Below are 13,511 nucleotides of genomic sequence, written 5' to 3'. Positions count from 1 at the left end.
GCTGAGAGAAGAGAAATTTTGGAACTATCCTTCAGGAACTTCTGAGAATTAAAATATAGAAGAATTTGAAGTCAGATGCATTGAGTTCTGAGATGCACTCAGGGATAGTGTGCCTTGTGATTATAAACCAGTATCTGGACATAATTCTGTGACATACGGGTGAGTGAATCAAAGTCAAGAGTCTTGGGAACACTGGGCATGATGGGGTACCTCATTGTTCTCTGTACCATGGAGAGCTCATGTAGAAGGGAGCAAATAAGGGTGGTAATAGGATAGAGAAGATGAACTGGATGGAGGAAGTGAAGCATATCATTCCGGAGGGTGGCTCAGATCCATGGCAGTCAACTATGATGGTTCAGTCTTTGGAATTTTAAAGAGGTTTCCAGGTTGTTGCTCAGTTAGAGGGAAGGAAAGTAACATTTATTGAATATGTACTGCTCTGTGCCAGTCATGGTATCATACTTTTTATATGTGTTATGAAGCCATACAAATCAGGATAGTATTATTGTCTTCCTTTTTGATATAGGAAAGCTGGGGTCACATAGCTAGAAATTGGCAGAGTCTGGGTTAAAACCCAGGCCTGTTTGACTCCAGATTCCGTGTTCTTTCTGTGTGATGCTAAATAGCATATGCCATGTGGTCCAATTGTATTTTATTTGTACAATAAAATAGATTGGGAAAATATATGTGTATGATAATCATGTTTTTAATGCATCTGAAGTTTACTGTAAAGAAAGCCAGTCTTTTTGCATAGTGACTACTCACCCAGTGTGTCTTAAGTTTGGATATTTATATAAAAGTTTAAAAAAAAAAACTTTTTTTTTTGCACTAACATACTACTGTTATCATGAAACCTATGAATTTTGTGACTGATACTTAATGTTCATGATATTTTATTTTCTGTTATTTTAGATTCATTGGTTTTCAATTTTCAACTCTTTCATGATGGTTATCTTCTTGGTGGGCTTAGTTTCGATGATTTTAATGAGAACTTTAAGAAAAGATTATGCCCGGTACAGTAAAGAAGAAGAAATGGATGATATGGTAAGCAAACATTTTATGTTGTATTTATAAAAATGATTTAGCTCAGTGTTATTTTGAATGTTGGACTGTAGTTTACATGAGTTTCAGAATTCAGCATTTTCGGGTTTTAGAAAGGTGTAAAACTCCCTAAGGGTCTCTAATCAAATATATTAATGTTTCTACATGGTCTGATTACCAGCCCCATAATCAAATAAATGTGGTTTTTTTTTTCAGCAAAACATATGAATGCTCACCTTAAGTGAGATAAATAAACAATACAAATAACCTCTTCTTCACTCTCAAGTTTTGCCACCAAGTAAGAATGTGGCAGGCTTCTGAAATGAACTTTCAGTTTTCAGAGCTTTTGATTTCAGAATTGCAGCAAGGAAGTTGTAGAGCTATACTGACATCTTTCTAATATTGTTAAATACTGCATAAAATTTAGTGTGTGGGTGAAAGGATTAGTTTGCATTTAGTTTAGTAGGGTCAGAGGGGGTTTTGTTTTCTAAGTTCTATGGTATTATGTAGTGTTGTAAATAAGTGAAAGTGTGTTCTGTAGAATATATATTTTTAAAGACTTTATTTGCCAAAGAGAGACACAGTGAGAGAGGGAACACAAGCAGGGGGAGTGGGAAAGGAGAGAGGACCCTGGGATCATGACCTGAGCCACCCAGGAGCCCCCGTTCTGTAGAATATTAATGGCTGTTGTATGTAGATATGCCCTGTCATTAAGTAAGTTTGGAAAGGAGTTAGACAGATTAAAATTTTAATATGCAAATGTGCATTGTGAAGTATCACAGTGTAAAATGTCGAAAGCACCTTTGGTCCTTCTCAAACACATCTGACCAGGATTACCCCCAGCCCCTAAAAGGCCAGATTATCTTAAGGGACTGATACTTCTCAAGAACTACTATTTTAGATACTTGCTTCTTCAAGTTGAAAAGGAAAAATTGAATACTTTTTACAAAGTGCTATAGAGGGCGCCTGGGCCGCTCAGTGGGTTAAAGCCTCTGCCTTTGGCTCAGGTCATGATTCCAGAGTCTTGGGATCAGGCCCCACATGGGACTCCCTGCTCTGCAGGGAGCCTGCTTCCTCTTCTCTCTTTCTGCCTACCTCTCTGCCTACTTGTGATCTCTCTCTGTCAAATAAATAAGTAAAATCTTTTTTAAAAAAGTGCTATAGATAGTTAAATAATATTTAATAGATAATATATAACTTTGCTATTTTCCTCATATATTTTCTTAGAACCCAGGACTTTTCTGCATCTTTAGGGCATCTAATACTGGTTTCAATCTTCTTTTCTTTTGTTCTCCACCTGGCCCCTCATTATATTTGTGCCACAGGTGTGATGTAAATGTTCAGTGAGCCAGTGTGCTCCTCTCTCATTTTGAGCATTTCTTTTTCTCTTAGACCTTTTCTTTTTTCCATTCTTTGATATTTTCTGAGCACAACTGGGAGCCACCTTCCTGAGGCCCAGTAAATGCCATAATACTTTATAAATTATTAAGGCAGTGATTATTTTAAATTTGAAATGTCTTTTCTAGGTATTTTGAAACCCTTTAAATGGGTATAAGTGTGGAGGGAGGGAACTTTCTTTTTTTTTTTTTTTTTAAGATTTTATTTAATTTGACAGATCACACGTAGTGTGATCCCCAAGGGATCCCCAAGGCTCCCCAAGGGAGGGAACTTTCAATTGGAGTTGTAACTTTTCACCTACTTTATGTATTTTAATTTCATTCTGAATGATTTTCTTTTCTCTCTGCATCTGTATGTATATAGGATAGAGACCTAGGAGATGAATATGGATGGAAGCAGGTACATGGAGATGTATTTAGACCATCAAGTCACCCACTGATATTTTCTTCTCTCATTGGATCTGGATGTCAGATATTTGCTGTGTCTCTTATTGTTATTATTGTTGCAATGATAGAAGATTTATATACAGAGTAAGTACATGTATTTAACTTTGTTTTTTCTTGTTCTTAAACATTTTAAGTCAATCAAAATTAAATATTTGCTTATTTCAATTATCTTAGAATTTAAATAGCATGAATGTTATTGCAGATAAATTAAATAATGGACAGTTATCCTCAGCTAGGAGTATATTTTTCTGTCACATGCTAAAACTTTCTAGCCTAACTGAACATTTTGGTTGGTTACAAAGGTTATGTTTCATTAGAGGTATGAGCAGAGTTACTTATCAGCCATGGCTATTCGACAAAATGAATAGGCATTTTCTTGAAAGCTGAAGATGCAGTTAGATCTTTATGAGACACACAAGGAGTTCACAGTTACTGAATTAGTACTTCATGTTTATCTTCTAAACTGGGAGACTCTCTACAGAGCAGAAGAGAAATAATAAATAATATTCAGGAAATATTTAATATTATATTTGTTAATTTTAATATTTAACTATTAAATAATAATAGTAAAAAGGGTAGTAGGAAAGGCGCATGATGTTAGAAAACTAATTGGATGACTTATCTTACCTTTACGTGGTTTCTAGTACATTTTCTTTTTTGAGAACAGAATTGGTTGCAAGGAAAGTTTTTGGACTATTAGAAAAAGTTGTACATTCACAAAGATCTCGTCATTTTGGGGCGCCTGGGTGGCTCAGTGGGTTAAGCCGCTGCCTTCGGCTCAGGTCATGATCTCAGGGTCCTGGGATCGAGTCCCGCATCGGGCTCTCTGCTCGGCAGGGAGCCTGCTTCCCTCTCTCTCTCTCTCTGCCTGCCTCTCTGTCTACTTGTGATCTCTCTCTGTCAAATAAATAAAAAATCTTTAAAAAAAAAAAAAAAAGATCTCGTCATTTTGAATGGTCCTGTAACCTGTGCTTGAGAGCCACAACCTCAGTGAAGCAGACACACTCTGAGCCTGGGTGGCGGGGTTCTAACTCAGGCACTTTAGACACAGCCCCATGAAGTTCTCTCTCAGCATGACGGTTGTTTCCAGTTATATCTCATAATGCATTCTTTCTGGATTTGGTGGACAAACAGTAAATTGTTGCTGAAAGAATAGCTCTTGATTTTTATGTTAAATATTTAACATTAATAAATTACTCTCTCTTCCTCTAGACCAGAAGCTCCTTGAGAGCAAGGACTTGGTCTTAATTTATCCTTGAATTCTCAAAATACCTACTTAAACATGTGAAAGTTACTCAGTGCTTGTAAGCTGGTGAATGTATTAATCAGTAAGGCTGTTTCTCTGTAGTTTCTTTTCTTTTTCTTTTTCTTTTTTTTTTAAATTTATTTGACACAGATCACAAGTAGAGAGGCAGGCAAGCAGGCTCCCTGCTGAGCAGAAAACCCAATGCGGGGCTCAATCCCAGGACCCTAGGATCATGACCTGAGCCGAAGGCAGAGGGTTTAACCCACTGAGCCACCCAGGTGCCCCTTCTCTGTAGTTTCTGTTATATTTCTTTAATATAGCCTTTGCAATTTATTTACTGAATAAGCTTTAAAATAATTGTCCAAAACCTAAATTTCAGTGTTTTGGTGGGTAGTTCATCTTTTAGGATACAGTATATTTCAGAGGAACTAAATCCCAAGTACAAGAAAAACATTTCAAATCTGCTGTAAAGGCATGCTTTACCTTAAATACTGGGTTAAATTTGTCACTTGGACATTGACATTGACTGTACAGTCACAGTCTTCAGAGTTACTAGTGGGCATTCTCTCCTAGAATTCATGTTCTTTTTTTTTTTTTTTTTTTTTTTAAGATTTTATTTATTTATTTGACAGAGAGAGATCACAAGTAGACAGAGAGGCAGGCAGAGAGAGAGAGAGGGAAGCAGGCTCCCTGCTGAGCAGAGAGCCCGATGTGGGACTCGATCCCAGGACCCTGAGATCATGACCTGAGCCGAAGGCAGCGGCTTAACCCACTGAGCCACCCAGGCGCCCCTCCTAGAATTCATGTTCTTGCGTTGTTCCTTCTCAGATATCAGGGTTACAGTTTTGACAATTCATTTTTTAATGCAGAAGCTCTTTTGCTTATAGACCTTCAACTTTAGAAATAAGAAACTTTCTAATAAGTGGTATTAGCAGGCAAGTCATGCACTATTATTTTAGTCTGCCATTATTAATGGTCTTTCTGTGTTGTTATTCGAAGTGAGCATACTTAATCATATCATTAGTATTAAGCCTGTGAGTATTATTTTGATATCAAAGGGACTAATATTATTGAGGTTCCATTACATGCTTCATACACATTAGCTGTTTTAATTTTCATGCCGATCATTTGGAGGGGCTGCTGTTCTCTCTATTGTCCACGTGAGAAAAGTAAAGTTCAGAGAGGTTAAGTAATTTGAGATCATACAACTGTTTGTAGGGTATTAGTAAGCTTGGATTTGAACCTAGGCACCCTCACTCCACAACTCGTTTCCTGATTTGGTCTGCTGTGGAAGTGAAAATAGAGATAATAAAATGCAAAGTAGTAAGAAAATAAAAAAACCTTGCACATGACATTTGTAAGACTCACTCCAGACTCAGAATGATTCTAAAACATAAAAGGCAGATAATGTAACATGTGAACATTATTTTGTGTTGGTGATGACCGTAGCAATCAGAGAAGAAGAAATAATTAGATAAATAGAGGATCAGTATCAGCGTAGACACCTGTGAGTGTGATATTAACTCCTGAGAAGGCATAGTGTGGGAGAAGCTGTGGTTAAGTCTGGAAAAATACTGCTGCTTTCTGACTTTGGGCGGGCAGTGGTGAGCTGGCAAGTGTAAGCAGCTCCTGAGATGTTTCCCGCCTCGAGTCTTAGAGTAGGCGGTTCCCTATGTCAGCAGATTCAGTGTAGATGAAGATGGTGTATTTTGGGTGGAAAATGCCCATAGAATATTCATGAGTGAAGAGATGAAGGGTATGTGTGATTTTTAAAACTGTGACTGATATACTTCATTTAATGCAGTGTCTCTGAGGGTTGTAAGCTTAAATCCCTGGTAGGCATTTTGGACTTGCAGTCATACCAGCATTCCTTTTGAACCCTCTGCTGATATTAAAAGCTTCTGACTGGTAATGGACAGGTCTTAGACTAAAGCAGCCTTTCAGTTTTCAGCATGGCTAGGCCGGTGTCAGTCTTCATACACCCAGTTCTAAACAGAGAATGTGTCATATTTTTTTAATGATAATCTGAAAGGAAACAGTATTTGAAGTGTTTGAATTGCTGAAAAGACAAATTTTGCTTTTACAACCTTGAGACCCACAATCTTTTAACTTTTTTCTTTTTTCTTTTTTTTTTTTTTTAAGTAAGATCTGTACCCAACATGAGATTCAAACTTAGGACCCTCAGGTCCAGAGTCACCTGTTCTGTTGACTGAGTCAGTTAAGTGCCCTGAGACTTAACGATCGTTGAAACATGGGAATGATATATTCTTAAATTACTACCACATTTATATTTAGCTATATATTGGTGAAAATTAAACACTGTAATGTTTTAACTATTTGGTATCATACCCACTTTAAGAAGTTGAGCAATAGGTGTTTGGGTGGAGGAGTGCTACATATTTCAACACTATATGAAATCTTTGTATTCTACATAGGTGTACAGTGAAATATAATTTTTTTAATTTTTAAGGTGGTTAATTTATGAAAATTGCATATCTTCCCAGTAAACAAATGAGTGTGATGTTCTTGTAAATTCTCTTTAAAAGAATATTCTTTAGCTCAGACTGGGAAGATTATATGTTCTTCCTACAGACTTTATTTTACCTTCCTAGTTATGCTGAGTTTCAAAAATAGTCTTTACTGTTAGTGGTTTAAGTACATTTCTATATTAGGCCAAATGATAGTCACTTGTCATCTTAATATTTGTCTTTGCAATTAGGCATTTAAAATACTTTGTTCAGGGGTGCCTGGGTGGCTCAGTGGGTTAAGCCGCTGCCTTCAGCTCAGGTCATGATCTCAGGGTCCTGGGATCGAGTCCCGCATCGGGCTCTCTGCTCAGCGGAGAGCCTGCTTCCCTTCCTCTCTCTCTGCCTGCCTCTCTTGTGATTTCTCTCTGTCAAATACATAAAATAAACAAAATCTTAAAAAAAAAAAAAAGCCTCTTGCCTTCGGCTCAGGTCGTGGTCTCAGGGTCCTGGGATCGAGCCCCACATCAGGTTCTGCTCAGCAGGGAGCCTGCTTCCCCCTCTCTCTCTGCCTGCCTCTCTGCCTACTTGTGATCTTTCTCTCTCTCTCTCCATCAAGTAAATAAAATCTTTTAAAAAATAAATAAAATATTTTGTTCAGTTTTATTTAACAGGAGAGTTGATCTGAATTCTCTAGATGTCATTAAGTGGAAGATGAAGTTAGAAATTGTTGATCTGAGGGGTGCCTGGGTGGCTCATTCAGTTAAGTGTCTGACTCTTAATTTCAGTTTGGTTTATGATCTCAGGGTCGTGAGATCGAGCCCCACGTTGGGCTCTGCCCTGGGTGTGGAGACTGCTTAAGATTCTTTCTCTCCTTCTCCAAAAAAAATAGAAAGAAAGAAAGAAAGAAAGAAAAATTGTTGATTTGGATTAATGTTGATTTGTGGGCCTATGGATTTTTAAAAAATAATTTTTAATAATATAAGGAAAATGGAATAGGAAGTCTCAGTGTTATACTATTTAAAGTAATATCACTAATATAGACTATATAACTTCTACTTTATTTTTCATTTCTATCAGTGGGCAAGAATCTTAAGCAATTAAATTATAAAGGGGAATATTCTAATTATTTTCTTAATAGCTGAATATCCCTATCCATATGATGTGATTGGCTTACAGGGTTGCAAAACAATTTTAGTGCCGGCTTCTAATATTTTTGCCAAAGAAATGTGAAGTATTTGTTTAGACTGTATTATGAAATTTAACTGCAGATTAAAAAAATGAGTATCAGCTTGTGCAGTATTAACTAGAAATTCATTCACCAAGCAACCTTTGGAGATCCTTTACAGTCCAGGATGATATTTTTTGTGTTCCTGTTAAATTTATCTTTGAAATTAAACTAATGTTAATGTGATAGACTCTGATATTTTCTTTAAATTGCTGGCTTTAACTTATCACATATGTTGTTTCGCCTTTTTAGGAGGGGATCAATGCTTAGTACAGCCATATTTGTCTATGCTGCTACATCTCCAGTGAATGGTTATTTTGGAGGAAGTCTGTATGCCAGACAAGGAGGTAACTTACAAGTTATCACTTTGTATTTTTAATTCTAGATGCTAATATTTTAATACGAGGTATTTGGAATTTAAAAGGGACAGATCAGCCATTGTAAAAGACTTTGTTTCCTGTTTCACATAATCTCCACCAAACCTGCTATGTGGTCTATCTTTTATGGAATCCCTGCATTTTGTTTCTGAAAATTATGAATAATTAATAAGATTATCTCCATTGTCCGCTGTGAAGTTAGCCCTGAGGAACATGTAGGAAAGAGTATGTTCAAGTATTGATACTATTTCGCTTTGAGGTGCCTTCCTCCCTAGATGTGCTCCATGGGAGGCTTCCACGCAGACTGCATAGCATAACAGCTGGGTATAAAGGCACATTTAATGGCTTATGGTTAAATTGTCTGGACTGGAAGGAGCATAGGAAGGAGAGCTGTTTATTTCTGTTGACTCTTAAATATTTATCAAAGGATCCTGCACAAAGATTTCTGTTATTCTGTGTCATAATCTTGCCAAGAGCACTTCATCTTAAATACACCCTTCCTTCTTTCCTGTTGTGATCTGCAAATGATGGGGGATACATAGATGATACAAAGGTACTGCTCCTTGGTGTTTCTCTCTTTGATGGCACTCAAGGGTCTTCAGGTTATTTTGGTTTTCCCTGTGACTAGGGTCAGAAAAGTATTGGAAGTAGAAGATTTGCATATTTCAGTTTATGAATGAAGGGCTGTTGAAAGACCTTAAAATTATATTCCTAAGGATAGAGACTTTCTTGTGTGATTTTACGAGCTCATCCTAAGCAATCAGCATTAAGGAATCCTGCCTTTTGGCAAGTAGACTTACAGGTTATTGGCACTCAGAGCATACGTAGGATCATTTAAAATTCCTCCAGGGTATCCTGGTTTACCATTGCTTTTTTTATTGGTCCTCCTAGACTTAATGTGGTATGTACCTTCAGTATAAATAATTCTTCAGATTGCCTGAGGGAGTGTTATTATGGATTCTTAATTATTTTAGTTATCTGTTCAGTGTCTATATTTTACCTTCAGATATGGGAAACAGGTCTTATGTAGAGCTACCGTCCTTAGGAATTAAGGATGCCTAAGTTAAGTTATTCTGCTTTGAATATGACCTGGAAACTAGTTAAGGCTGTGACCTCCAGAAAAGTCTCCACAGCAGAAACAAATTACTTAAAACGGGAAATTTATTCGTACTTGGACATAAATTTGCTTTTAGTTTGAATTACAAGTTAAGAACACAGCCAAACTTACTTAACTTTTTTTTTTTTTGGAGATAAAGAGAGTGCACAGGTGGGGTCGTGGTAGGGGGAGGAGCAGAGAGAAGGAGAGAGAGAATCTTAAGCAGGCACCATACCCAGCATGGAGCCTGCCATGGGGCTCTTATCTCATGACCCTCAGATCATGACTTGAGCTGAAATCAAGAGTTGGGTGCTTAACTCACTAGCCACTCAGGTGCTCCTAAAGGTTATTATCTGATTGACAGCCTTTTGGAAGGTCTGATCATATACTAATATTTTGTCTGAGTGATCCCTAAATACCAGGTTAATGTAAGAGATCAACCCAGAAAGTCAAGAATTTTTCAGAGTTATCTCAAGGTTATCTTGAAACTCAAGGTCTGCATGTTGTCCTCAAGGTACTGGATAATCCTCCAGACCCAATTTAAAGCTAGAGGTAGCCTGGAACTTGACCAAAATATTCAAGGGTATGGTGAGCAGCAGGGAACACAATGCAGATGTCTGGGCTACTGACTGTACCCAGTGGAATGTGTGATTCTTTTTGATTTTGGAGGGAAAGAAGTAATAGAATTGAATATGAAATTTATAAATACATGTGTGAATCCGAGAAGATAATGAAAAGTATAGGAAAAGGGAGTGCTAGCAAAGAGGTGGAATTAAAGAGGAAAATAATACTGTAATTGCCACCCTTTTTGTGTTTTTCAAATGCTGAATACTGAGTCTTTATGTGGAAAAGAGGGGCTCTTGAAACCTACCTGAGAAAGAAATAAAATAGAGTTGAAAGTTCAGAATCAAGGAGTTTTTCTGGAGGAATGTCAAAGTTTAGGGTAGTAGTTCTATGAGATAGATGTTTAAAAGAGCTTTACATAGGACAAAACAGAAGTTAGGGTATTGCTTGTTTTGCTTATCATACTTCCTATTTAGGTCCCTATTGGTTTTGGTTGTGGGGTGGAGTTCCAATAGTGATCCAGTGGGAAATCTTTGTGTTTTGTTCCTGAGTGGTATGCAGGTGTTTCCTTGGTAGTGCTCTTGCTTGTACACTCTGCTATATTGGGAAGATAGCTCTGTGTTACTCTCCTGATCAATATGAACATCATTTAGAATTTTTTATTACAGAATTTAAAGTTGACATAGTTTCCTTTCTTTGATTATTTAAATAACAGATGCTCACCGAACAGAATTTTGGCAATACAGAGAGATACAAAGAAATAGTAAAACTGGGGTGCCTGAGTGGCTGAGTTGGTTAAGTGTCCGACTCTTAGTCTCAGCTCAGGTCTTGATCTCAGGGTCGTGAATTCGAGACCCAAATTTTATTTTATTTTATTTTATATTTTTAAGATTTTATTTATTTATTTGAGATAGCACAAGAGAGCGATAGAGAGAGCACAAGCACGGGGAGCAGCAGGCAGAGGGAGAAGCAGACTACCTCCCGAGCAGGGAGCCAGATGTGGGGCTCCATCCCAGGACTCTGGAATCATGACCTGAGCCGAAGGCAGATGCTTAACTGACTGAGCCACTCAAGTACCCCTCAAGACCTGAATTTTTAAAAAGAAGGAAAGAAAGAAAAGAAATAGTGAAACTTACAAGTCTGTAGTTCTAATGACTGAGAGAGAGCTCATGAGATGCACTCTGTTGTCCCCCGACTTTTTTTAAAAGATTTTATTTATTTGAGAAAGTGAGGGAGAGGGAGCACAAGCAAAGGAAGAGGAGCAGAGGGAGAGGGAGAAGCAGGCTCCCTGCTAACCAGGGAGCCTGATGTGGGGCTCCATCCCAGGACCCTGGATCATGACCTGAGCCGAAGGCAGACGCTTAACCGACTGAGCCACCCAGGCGCCCTGTTTTTCCCTTTTGAAACAAATCTAAATATATGTTTATAATCATAACTACAGCTAGAAGTAAATTTAGAGAACCCTTACACCAGTTTGTTTTTGTTTTTCTTTTTAAAGCTTACATGAAACTCCAATATGTAAAACTGTTGAAAATGGACTTGTTCTTGTTGAAGCAGGGCTTGGGGCTCTTCCTTCACCAGTGACTTCATGGGCACCTCTAGGAAGCTCCTGGACTCCGAGTACTAGTTTGAAAACACCTGTCTAGGACAACTTGAGCCTGGCAAGATTGAGTTACTTACCAAAGTTCACAGCAGTCCAGTGGCAGGGTCAGGACAGAACCTGAAATATTTTACCATAGTCCATTGTTCTTTTCCAGTATACCCACTTCAAAAGCTGTGTTTTCACCAGACATACTTGCATAGCTGGACTGGTCTTTATTAGCCGTTGTTTTATTCAATTATTAGAGTGGCAGATTTTAAGATCTTTATATTAGAATTTTATTTATTTATTTAAGATTTTTATTTATTTATTTAAGGTTTTATTTATTTATTTGACAGAGACACAGCAAGAAAGGGAACACAAGCAGGGGGAGTGGGAAAGGAAGAAGCAGGCTCTCTGCTGAGCAGGGAGCCTGATGTGGAGGCTCGACGATCCCAGGACCCTGGGACTATGACCTGAGCCGAAGGCAGACACTTAACTGACTGAGCCTTCCAGGCACCCGTACATTAGAGTTTTAAATAAATAATTTGATGCTAAAAACAGTTGGGTACCTTGTGAACATTAATATATGACTCTCCCCCCTCCCCACCTCTGATTTTCATTGTTTCCTTTCTCTTTCAGGAAGGAGATGGATAAAGCAGATGTTTATTGGGGCATTTCTTATCCCAGCTATGGTGTGTGGCACTGCCTTCTTCATTAATTTTATAGCCATTTATTACCATGCTTCAAGAGCCATTCCTTTTGGGACAATGGTAAGTTGCTTGAATCTTACTTTGAAACTGGAAAAATGCAAGCGTTCAGATATGAGGCCTGCTCTCTCTCTGAAGTACCTCTTAGTAAGAAGAGGTTTGATATTTGCGGCCAGTCCCTGCTCAGTCCTAGAAAGTTAGGTGAAGAAGATTTTTTTCTTAATTCTGTGAGCCAGTAAAGTGAAAGTCCAACTTATAAGTATGACAGGAGAATACTATACCTTTTGTCAGAGATGGGAGAAACTGGTGACTATATTGTAGAAGAATAAAGAAATGAGGGTATTTTAAGGTGATAGGTGGGTGCATTGGTTGAGTTAGGTAGTGAATCTTCTCCAGAACACATTTTCTTTTTTCGGTAGCAGTGTACTTATTTTTAGAATCTCATTAAACATTTATATTGATAATATGTGTTACTTTGGACATTAAAATCCTATCTCATTATCTTACCTGTAATTACAGACTTAGAAATATTTTAGATCTTTTAACTACATTAAAACTATAACACAGATATATACCAGTGCTTTACAGAGGTAACCCACAGTTTCCAAATTTCTCCTGTTGTTACCTTTTTACTAGAAGCAGAATTTTAGGCCTGGAATAGACTTTAGTTTTAAAGTCCAGTGTGGAAACGTGTACGCGTTCATATACACATGTGTGCAAGGTGCAGGATGGTTACTGCTTTTCAGAGAGGCTGTGTAATTTGGTCAAGATCATACAGATCATGGCAGAACTGTAACTGGACTCTTTCCGAATTTTAACCTTATTTTGGTTTTCTTTTAGCTATGTGGGAGTTATCAAATGCTTTCACAAAAATTCCAGATGATTTTGCTTTATAATCCGAGTTTTTCAAAGACATTGGATATATACTTTTACTAAATCTTTGATCCTTCTTAGTTAGGAATATTTTTGAAAATTACCTCAAAATTGAAGAAGGTTTTTTTTTGTTTGTTTGCTTGGTTTTTTTGTTTGTTTGTTTTTTACAAGCCAAAGTGAGTGATAGGGTAAAGTAATTAATTACATTCAGAACTGGAAAATAATTTACTTGATAGTAGTTCCAGGCCATCAGGGAGTAGTATCTTTAGGGAGTTAGGGACTTCTTAAAGATGATCTGCTGAATTAATTACTTTCATAGTGCTTTAAAAATGAAAATTCAGATTCTGCCGTAATTTTCCTCATTGAATTGATGTGGTAAAAATGATATTTTAAAGTTGCTTCATTTCACTAAAATTATAAATTTTACCACTCGTAAATGTGGTTTTAAATGTTAATAGTCAATGTAATTTTGCCTTTAGATAACTTAA

The 13,511-nt window shown here is 37.3% G+C and overlaps 1 protein-coding gene across 1 annotated transcript in view; it reads left to right on the top strand.

Annotated features, from left to right (window-relative positions):
• TM9SF3 (transmembrane 9 superfamily member 3) overlaps positions 1-13,511 on the top strand; it is a 70,895-nt gene that overhangs the window by 29,917 nt on the left and 27,467 nt on the right. The window contains exons 6-9 of the mRNA XM_046026200.1: positions 913-1,044; positions 2,803-2,969; positions 8,077-8,171; positions 12,083-12,213. Coding sequence (XP_045882156.1) covers positions 913-1,044; positions 2,803-2,969; positions 8,077-8,171; positions 12,083-12,213 — 525 coding nt within the window. The remainder of the gene's footprint in view (positions 1-912; positions 1,045-2,802; positions 2,970-8,076; positions 8,172-12,082; positions 12,214-13,511) is intronic.

The sequence above is a fragment of the Meles meles genome, chromosome 13 (genome assembly GCF_922984935.1).
Source record: "Meles meles chromosome 13, mMelMel3.1 paternal haplotype, whole genome shotgun sequence".
NCBI classification, from domain to species: Eukaryota; Metazoa; Chordata; class Mammalia; order Carnivora; family Mustelidae; genus Meles; species Meles meles.
Note: the sequence above shows the minus strand (reverse complement) of the source record. Positions and strands in the feature narration are given on the sequence as shown.